The sequence below is a fragment of the Leptosomus discolor genome, chromosome 19, assembly GCF_034619465.1.
Source record: "Leptosomus discolor isolate bLepDis1 chromosome 19, bLepDis1.hap2, whole genome shotgun sequence".
Taxonomy (NCBI): Eukaryota; Metazoa; Chordata; class Aves; order Leptosomiformes; family Leptosomidae; genus Leptosomus; species Leptosomus discolor.
In genome coordinates, this window is record NC_141409.1 from 2,261,016 (window position 1) to 2,271,216 (window position 10,201).

Below are 10,201 nucleotides of genomic sequence, written 5' to 3' on the forward strand. Positions count from 1 at the left end.
GAGGAGGAAGGCTTCCCCCTCTTCCTCGCTGGGGCAGGGCGGCGGCGGGACCCCCCGGCCCGGCCCCGCTCCTCGTCCCGGGAGGGGGAACACCGGCAGCAGGCGGGTCCGGGGGGTGGTGGGTTTTGGGGAGCGTTGAAATGAATTCGGTTCTGAGCCAGAATACTTTAAGTGGGAGGGCTGGGGGCGAGGGGAGGGAGGATTAAATATTAGCGGGGAGGGGGCGGGGGAGGCTTTAAAGCATCTGCCCAGATGTCAAACTGAAACCGTGAATACTGTGAGTGCAGCCGAGGTAGATGGAGGAAAAAAAAACCAACAAAAAAAAACCCAAAACAAAACCACATTACAGTAGGAAAACAACCCTTGGAAGGAAAAAAAAAAAAATTTTTTTTGTTAAAAGCAGGCGAACGGTGGCGTGTTTTGCGTGGGGCCCCAAATCTTCGCCAAATAAACCCCCCGCGGGGGTGGGAGCAGCTTTGGCGGCCGGGGGGTCGCGGCTGGGGGGTGGGAGAGGGGGTGCGGGGGCGGGGGGGGGTGCGGTGACCCCGGCATCACCGGGCTCCGGCGGAGTATTTGGCCTTGGTGATCAGGTAGAGGACGATGTCCTGGTGGCCCCCGAAGGCGGCGATGTGCAGGGCGCTCCAGCCGTCGCGGTTGGCCAGGCGGATGTCGGCGCCGAACTTGACCAGGAGCTTCACCAGCTCCAGGTTGCCGTCGATGACGGACTGGTGCAGCGCCGTCTGCCCCTCGGGCCCGAAGGAGTTGACGTTGAACTCGCAGTTCGTCATGTTCTGCAGCAGCGACTGCAGCTCCTTGGTGTTGCCGCGCCGCACCGCCTCCTGGAAGACGCGCTGGCTCGGCGGGGGGGGCGGCGGCGGCGGCGCCGCGCACGGCGACACCTCGCTCTGGCTCATGCCGCCGCCTCACGCCCCGCCGCCCCGCATGGACGGCGACGCCTCCGCCCGCCCGGGCATGCGGTGGCGGGGGGCTGCGGGGTGGCTGCCGGTGGTGGTGGCGGCTGCTGCTGCTGCCGAGCGGCCCCGGGCCCCCGCCGCCACCTCCGCCGCGCTGCTCCCGCCGCGCTGCTCGCGCCGCTCCGCCGCCGCGCCCGGGCCTCTCTGGAGCAGAGCCGGCCGCGCGCCGCGCCTTTTACCCACCCTTTTATTTGCATAACAATGGCACGGCCGTGACGCGCCGTGGGGGGCGGGGCCGCCGCCACAGCGCGCCCATTGGAACGACCTGGCGGGGAGGGGACGGGGGCGCCAGGGGAAGCCACGCCTCCCCCGAGGGGAGGAGCCTCGGAGCTCCGCCCACACCCCGTGAGCTGCGCCGGGGGGGGGGGGGGGGGGGCGGGCGATGGGGGGCGCTCCCGGCTCGGCTCGGCTCGGCTCGGCTCGGGGCTCGGCCCCGCTCGGCCCCGCTCGGCTCGACTCGGCCGCAGGCAGGGGGCAGCACCGCCCGGGCCGGGCCAGCCGGCTCCCTGCCGCCCGCGGCTCCCCGCAGCCCTGCGCTGAACCGGGCTGGCCCCGGCCCCAGCCTCCAGCCGCGCCTCCGGGACGCCGCCGCCCCCCCCCGCCTCACCCCCCGCCGGCACCCGTTGGTCCCAAAGCCTGCGGGGATGGGGGTCAGTCACCAAGGTGCTGCGGGGGGGGGGTGTGGGGGTGTTGCAAACACCCTCAAATTTGGGGGTGACATCGCTTTGCTGCGGGTTTGTCACGCCTTGAGCAAACTGGGACGGATCATGGTGAGGGACGAGGGGATTCAGCCCCGCAGGATCCGTGCAGCGGGGCTTGCATGAGGTTTCGGGGATCCCCGGGTGGGATTGACTTTTGGGGGGGACAACGCAGCCCCTGCCAGGTCCCACTGGCCCTGGAGTGACTCGGTTTGGTCACACAGGGCTTTATCCAGGGTCGGACCTGCTGCCCAGCTGATGACCGGATTCCCAGTGCAGGACCACTGGGAGGTGGGACACCGCGGGTAGGCAGGAAAATGGGCAAAAAGGTACCCAAACCAGCACATCAACCAAAAACCATGCTGGAGGGGCCCTCCCTGCGCCCGTTTGGCCCGTGGGGAGCAAACGGCGGAGGCTGGGTGGGAAATGGCGTCCCTGGGCCAGCACTCGCCCCGTCTGCCGGGCATTTGGTCGGCCAGAGTGGAGCGGGAGGTGTGGGAAGAAAGGAAGGAGCATGTCATAAAACGAGGTGACGGCGGCCGCGCTGGGGGCAGCTGGCCGGCAAGCTGCTGTCACCTGCCCACGCCTGCGCATCCATTTGGGGATGGAAAAGGAGAAATCAGCCAACTGCTGAATTCAGCCCCAGTCGAAGAAATATGCTATCTTGGAGCCGTCTCCACATGGCTGGAGGACAGTGGCCATGAGCTCAGGGCACGACTCACCCCACAGCGTTTTCCCTGTAGCTGTTGGGGAAGGCAGCAGCTGGAGAAGGCTGGGAGTCTTCTCCTGCCCTCGCTGCGTCCTGTTCCTTTGTTGGAGGAGGTCAAACCAGCCTGATGTGGGCTGTAAGGAGCTGGCAAAGCAGCTCCTCTTTCTCCTCCCATAAGGGTCTACTTAGAATTCTAAGTCCATTTCTCATCCTCATCCCCATCTCCATTCCTATCCCACTCCCATCTCCCCCCCCATCCCCATGTCCATGCACATCTCACCATCTCCATCCCATCCCTGTCTCCCATGCCCACCCCCATCTCCATCCCCATCCAATCCCCACCCATCCTATCCCCATCCCCATCTCCATCCATCCCCATCTCCTTCCCCATGCCCATTCCATCCCAGTCCCTATCCCATCTCCATCTCCATCCCACCCCCATCCATCCCTGTCTGGTCTCCAAGTCTCACCCCCTTTGGTTCCCCCAAGCCAGAACTCTCCCAGTTATATTTTCAACACCAGCGTGTCAAAGCACGTTGTCCTCATGGAAAAGGGATGGTTGGGATGTGACCACGGTCAGGAGCTTGTTGCCAGCACGGCGCGGTGGCTGCTGCTGCTGGGCTGCGGGCATTCCCCTCTGGTGTCCTCTGTCCATGCAGCTTCTCCCGGGACACCCCCGTGTCACTGAGGTGTGGAGCCCTGCAGGGCGCAGAGGTGGGCTCGGGGTCCATGCAGGAGCCAGGTTTGCCCAAGAACAGCAAAGAGGAGCCACCCTCCGCCTGTCCCATCCCCCCGAGGGCCTCGTCCCAGGCAGGAGGTGGTGGCTCTGCCCCCCATCACCCCAGCCGTGGTGGCGGCAGAGGTGAGCAGCGGGGACGTGCCGTGACTCACGGTGACTCACGGGGAGTTATGGTTGTGCTCAGGGGCCCGGCACAGTCTGGCAGTGCAGACAGCCGCACCATGGTGTTCGGGGAGGGCCGAAGCCGCGGCAGCCCATCACCGTTCCCTGGCACTAAACCCGGCAAACCCACTGCGGCAAAGCTGGCACAGGGAAGGCAGCGGGTCGCGTGGCGGCTCTGCAGTGGCAGGAGCCTGGGGGCTGGGGCTCCGCTCCTGCCGGCTCGCTCTGTCCTTTCCACTCCTAAATATCCCGGCACGGCAGATTTTGTGCATTTACGGGCCGTATCCTGCGAGGTGTGGAGCCCTCGTAGCGAGCCGTGGGAGAGTGGGAATTGGTCACACCTCCCCGGTCTGGGGCTTGGCCAGAGTTACATCCTCACAAGCAAATCTGCGTTTGCCAGTGACACTGGTGAGAAAAATAAAGAGCCCGGGCAGGGGCCCAGCCATGCAAATGTTCAGGGCTGGCAGGTGGGGGCAGGACTCAGCCTGGGAACGGTGCCAGAGAGGGAGGGAAAATAGCAAAAAAGCCAAAAAGAAAGGGGAAAAAAAAAAAAAAAAGGAAAATAAAAAGGCAATTTTGAAACCCTGCGTTTCAGCTCCAATTTCTACCTCAGCTCTGTAAGTGGAGAGGAGCCCGGTGCGGTGCCCGGGCCAGCTTCCCCGCACGGCGCGGGCTGCCCATTGCCCGGCGAGGGGCTGTGGGCGCTGGGAGGCCCCTTCCCTCCCACCCGGCGCTCACTCGGTGGGGCCCTGCAGCACCAGGAGTCCCACCCGGTGACTGATCCTCTCTCTTCTGAGAAGAGGGGAAGCCACGGCGAGCGCCAGCGCTGCAGCCGGCGGCGGGAGGCGGGGAGAGGGACCTGGTGCTGCGATGCTTTAACCGAACGGTCATGCCGAGAGGCGCGGAACAAATTTCCCCTCCTCAAGAGACGTGACGAGCAAATTTCCCCCTGCTTGTGAGAGCCTGCGGGCGAGAGGAGAAGGGGTGGCTGCCGCCGGCGTTGCCGGAGGGGCTCAGAGCCACCCTGGTGCTGGGCATGTTGGGCTGGGCACATCGCAGCCGCCTTCTGAAAAAAGCCCAGTGGGCAGTACCCGTCCTCTGGGCCAGGAGGACAAACCAGTGAGAGTCCAGCCACCCCCAGAGGCCTCCTTGAAGGGAGCCGGAGAGCCAGGGGGACGGATCCGGGGCAGGCGGCGAGGGGGCGTGCCCCCACTTAATTCATTAAAATGTGTCGGAGAGCGTGGGAAAGACGAGAGCTTTTCTTCCCAGCGCAGAGACCCAGCAAAAGGCGCGCGAGGGAGAGCGACCTGCCTGCTCGGCTCCCTGCGAGCTGGGAGGAAGCGCAAAGGTTTCCTCCACCGGTGCTTTGCCTCCTGGCTTTTTTGGCAAAGCGGTCGCCGGAGCCCCGGTGGGGGTTGGCCAATGCCACCTGCCCGGCTGCGGGGATGCAGGCAAAGAGGGGAGCCCACGTGGGGCTGGGGGCTGCGGTCGCTGGGTGGGAACAGTGTCCCTTGTGAAGACCCACCTTTGGGTGGGAAAAGAGGGGAATCCTCGTGCTTTCGGCAAAGGAACAGCAGGGAAGGGGCTGCAGGGGGGTCTCGGGGGAAAACCTTCCTCTGTGCTGCCTGAGATCTGCCCTGCTTGCAGCAGGGTGTGAGCAGGGGCACGGCCATGGGACCAGCCTCATGCTCTCCCCATGGACAATCCCCCACCGTGAGCCTGCAGCAGCACCCGAGCAGTGCTGGGCCCCTGCCAGTCCTGCAGGCAGAAAGCTCCCGAGGCCAGGAGCTGGGCTTTCCGAGGGAAACCTCGTGCTCATGCGGTGGGGACACGTGAGGGGGTGCCCCGTGTCCTCTGCAGGGAGTAAGGCACCATAAGGAGAGCTCTCACGGTTGGTTTGGTGAAGCCCTGGGGACAAGGGGAGGCTCCAGGTAGACCCCATCCTCCTGGGACACCGGCACCACGGGGACCACTGCGGGAACGTGGGCTGGGGACTGCTGCTTCCCACGGATGCCACCACGGATGCTGCTGTGTGTGTTCCCTCCCTCCCAGCCTGGATTTAAAACCTGAGTGAGGCTCAAGCACAGTCATAACCCCACATGCGGCGGTCTTCCTCAGGGGGGGACACACAGGTGGGGAGCATCCCTGCACACCTGGCCCTGGGGCTGGAGGACCCCAACTCCCTGCAGGGGCAGTGGTGACGTGCTGGGCTGTGCAGGTTGGGTTGTCACACTGGGGCTTGGCCTTTAATCGTTCCAGCACCTCATCTTGTCAGTCCTTATCCTGCTGGAAATGCTGCAGCTCTTCTGATGTAGCCTACGGCCTCCATATCCTCAGTGGCAAAATGCCGCTTGGGCGAAAGGCCACCAACGGGGACACACTCAGAGCTGGAGAGCTCCTGCCCAGGCTCTCCAGCTGCGACAGTGTCCCGGTGCTGCTGGGCCACCTGTGGCATCGCCTTGGCTGCCGTCCCTGCCACATCTGAGCACACGTGTACCACACTGCCTGGGCTCAAGCCCGTGTTCTGCTGAACTGACATCGTTAAACGTACCTGGCCTGGTGTGCTGGCAATTGCTTGTAGGGCTGCTGGTGCTGGAAAAGTGGTATGTGAAGGGATGAAATATCCACTTTGGGGGTGATGATGCAGTCAGTTGGAGGCAGAGACCCTGGTTTTATATGCCCTGGGCCAACCTCCCTGTCTTTGGGCCATCAGGATGAGCTCCAGCATTGGATCCTGTGTTGGTGCAGGGCTTTGGTGCTGGGAAATGGCACAATCTCCCAAGACACACGATCATCTCCCCAGACATGTGCTTCCTGCAGCCACTTGTTTGGTTGTGCTGTGGGGGTCACTCCTTTGGGGTGGCCACAGGGATGGGGGTATGTTTCCCTACTGCTCCCATCGCACAGTTCCCCCAGAAGGCATGCCAGGGGACTGGGTGACCACTCTATGGGGACATTCCTGGGGTCAAGGCAGTCTGGGGGTGACATGGCCATACGCCACCACAGGACACGTGGCAAGGCATGCCTGGCGAGCGGGTAGGAGCTCATTTGCCTGAGAACCGTGCCCACGAACTGGCAGGCTGATGGGAAGGGTCCAGTCGCAGGCTATTTCCCAGGGAGCAAACATCCTCCTGATGCAAATCTCCCTCCTCACGTGGCACCAACACCTCTCTCCTCTCCTACCCCCGGCGACGGGCCAGCAGAAGTGACCCCCAGCCCGTGGGAGCAGTGTTTCCACGGTGTGGGGCAACCCAAGGGCCTGAGCTTGCAGCCAGCCTCAGACTTGTCAGCCCTGGGTCTGTGCCCAGAAACACACCAGTTTGTTTGAAAATGGCAGCTGAGCAACTGGGAGCTTGATCGGAGCATCTGGCTGGAAGAGTGGCTCCGTGTCGAGGACGGGCAGCAGTACAGCCCTCACCCTCCTCCTCCTCCCCTGCCTTGCCAGCTGCCTTAGGGACCGACCAGCCCTAGTTCAAGGCACAAAGTCACGCCAGGGAAAACTGAGCTGATTTCTCTGAGCCGGTCAAATATGCAGTGAGGTTTCCGCTCCAGATTACAGGAGGAAGGAAGTTTGATCGGAAGGGGATGGGAATAAGGTGGGGGAGAAGGGAGGGAAGCACATTCCTGCCTGATGAGGAACAATGTTGATATATTCATTTGTAAACTAAAGCTGCTCTGAGCGCCAAACACCTTGTCCCCATCAAACTCCGAAGGATATGCGAGGAGTACACAAGGCGAGGAGAGGAACCGGCCTGATATCCGATGCAGTGTGTGATTTCTCAGGGATGAGGGATGCAGCTCATTCAGATCTCATTCAGGCTGGCGCGATAAAACAGAGATAAAACTCTTCCCCAGGGCTGATTTCTCACAGGGCCCCCCGCCCCCCGCCCCGTCCCGATCACATCTTGCAATGCAGGGGCAGGAGCTGAGTGCAGGTGAAGCGACCCGGGGGCTGAAGGGCTCTTGGCGTGGGCAGCCCACCCGGAGCCCGCACCCCTGCGGGAGCTGCCCTTCCAACATGTGATCAAGCGGCTCCATAAAACCACGGAGGGCTCATTGCTGCCCTGATAAATGTTAAACATTAGTACGGCACAGACAATGGGAGTTTTTATGATTTTTTTTTTAAAGTAGCCAGATAGGGAAACAATATTGTAGGCTGATTAAAAAGCTGGTTTAATTCCCTTTGATCTGTATCCACCATTCAAAACTGGACAATTTATTACTTCCTGGATGCTGCTCAAGGCCAGACCGGTGTGGAGTTTGATGTCGACTGTGTCGATGACTGGAGATGACCTTGCTGCACAGATCCCACCTCGGCATCACCTCCTGTGGGCAGCAGAAAGGGAGAGGTGCTGCGCTGGGTCTCAGCCGCTGCCCCCATCCCCAGGAGCTGGATGAGAGCCTCTGGGAGCTGTTTTGTGCCATGCCCACACGTACACATGACCTGCCCATGTCTGCCCAGGGGTGGTCTTCTCCTGAAACAAGCCCCACTGTGGTAAGCTTGCCCCAGCACAGCTGACTGCCAGCAGCCCCGGCTGTAAGCACAAGAGCTCACTCCCAAATTATCAGAGATGGCAGGAGATAAAGTCCTAGAGGTGGCCAGGAGGTGACCCTACTGTCCCCAGGGATCAGAGGGAAGGGGCCCTTCCAGGCAGCTGGTGGCCAGGAGCCATCCCCAGGGTGAAGGACAGGGTCAGCACGCTCCGCTGTCCCCCCCGCCAGCTCCTCTCCGCAGTGAGAGCGGTGGCAGGCCGACATGAAACCACAGCTCCGAAACACCCAGTGAGCAAAGCCCAGAAATGCCCACGGGCTGGCTGGAAGTGGTGTTTGGGAGGCTTGGGGCTGCAGCTCTGACCTCCCCGCTCCCAGCTGGAGCCGGGATGACTCAGATGTTCGTGTGACTTAGAAGCTTCCCCCAAACCGGGTCTGGAGAAGTTTGTCTCATCGCAGTGATGAAGCATCGCTCACCGTGGGGGCTGGCAGCGGGAGGCTCTGCAGCATTCCTGCTTTGCTTCGTCCCCAGTTCCTGCCCTCCCAGAGCAAACCCCGGAGCGGCAGGATGGATGCTGACAGACAGACGGATGAGTCCGTGTGGAGCCTGGGGGGCTCGGGCTGCTCAGCCTCTGCTGCTGGCAGTCCCACGACGGCTGGCTGGGGTGGCCTCACTGGTACCCTCCACCAGCGGCTGGTGTAGAGGTGCCACTGGCAAAGCACGAGCCTCGTCCTCCCTCTGCTCAAAGGACACCCTTTAGTGTCCCCACGTGCTGCCCCAGGGGAGCTGGGGGTCTGGTTGCCCACAAGGCACAAGCCAGGAGCATTCACAGAGGAGGTGGCTTGTGCACTGGAGGAGCTGACGACTGTTCTGCAGAGCATCAAGGGTGCTGGCACCAGAGGTGGGTGAACGTAAGGATGTTCCACTTCCAAGCACTGAACAGGTCACCTGGACACACAGGGACAATGGGAAAACCCCCAGAGTCAGACCACCAGCCCATGGCTGCAAGTGGCAGGACATCCTCAAGGGACCAGGCACAGCACCCTGCAGCCAAGGGGCAGCAGATGCCCCAGGTGGGTGCTGAGGGTCCCTCAGCAGGGATCCCATGTACCCCTTTCCTATGGCCCAGCCTGGATACTTGAGGGCTCTGGGAAGGGCTTAAAGGAGAAAACTGTCCTGTCAGCCTCAGCCAGCCTTCCAGTCCCTGAGCAGGGATGGGGAGGGATGGAGGGATGGAAGGTTGGAGAGCTTCAGAGCTGGTGGCACTGATGGATGAGAAGACATATGCTACAGTCCACGCTGCTGTGACTGCAGCTGGCACACTGGAAGCATCTCCATCCAAGCATGTCCATGTCCAAGCAAGGGCACGGTCCTGTCACAGCACCAGAGGCGACTCAGGCTGGAGGGGCCTCAGCTGCTCAGAAGGAAGGCCTTTGCTTCTGACACTGCCATTTGGAATAGGGGACAATTTTTAAACTTCTACTCATGACGTAGAGGCAGAAAACCTGTTATCATGGGTGCCATTTCCCAGTGCCAAAGCCCCGCACCAACAGGGATCCAATGCTGGAGCTCATCCTGATGACCCAGGACAAAGTAAAGATGGCCCAAAGACAGGAGGTTGGCCCAGGGCATATAAACCCAGGGTCTCTGTCTCCAACCGAAGAAGTGGCTATTTCATCCCTCCACATACCAGTTTTCCAGCATCAGAAGACCTGCAAGCAATTGCCAGTGCACGAGGCAACATTCGTTTGAAGATGCCGGTTTAGCAAAACACAGTTTATCCACCACTGTCACCACCTGGCCCCAAACTGTTGCACCAGAAGCATGATAAAAATGACCTGGGGGTAAAAGCAAAGAGGAAATTCCCATTTTAGATAAAGAGCGAATTAAGAAAAATGCATTATCACCTAGAGAGAGCGCAGGGCTGGAAAACTGGGACGTGAAACACAATTTCTTTAGGTTATATGCAAAAAATGTAGACAATTGAGGAGGGAAACGGAAAGAATTGATGGAAAAATGATGGCCCCCGAGGGTGAGATGAGCAGAAGGCATTTTAATCCCATTAGGAGAAATAATCCCTACAGCTGGAGGTGTCAATGCGCGTGCAGGAAGGTGCGCCAGGCTCCGGGAGCCTTTAGCCAAGTGGGAAGTCTCTCCTTTTCTTCTGCCCATCTCTGTAAGAAGCAGCCATCTCCAGGGCAAACCAAGAGGGATGGGGAAGGAGGCGATGAAGGTGATGAGGAAGGGAGTTTTTGCCCAAATGGACCATTTTTGGGTGGCGAGTCCCAGTGCCTTGCATCCACTGGCCTGGAAGGATGATGTTTAAAAATTGGCCCTGGGGAAGCCAGGCAGTGCTGTGGCATGGCTGAGCTTCGGGGGCTCCCTGGGGACAGGGGATTAGAGGGGAGAGATGTGACTGTTCCTGGC

General features: G+C 61.1%; 1 protein-coding gene across 1 annotated transcript; it reads right to left on the reverse strand.

The window, feature by feature from the left end:
- Positions 1-551: 551 nt before the first annotated feature.
- Positions 552-914, reverse strand: NRARP (NOTCH regulated ankyrin repeat protein). The gene has a single exon (XM_086475835.1). It carries the CDS (start codon positions 912-914, stop codon positions 552-554), a length of 363 nt encoding a protein of 120 aa, XP_086331961.1.
- Between the last annotated feature and the right edge of the window lie 9,287 nt (positions 915-10,201).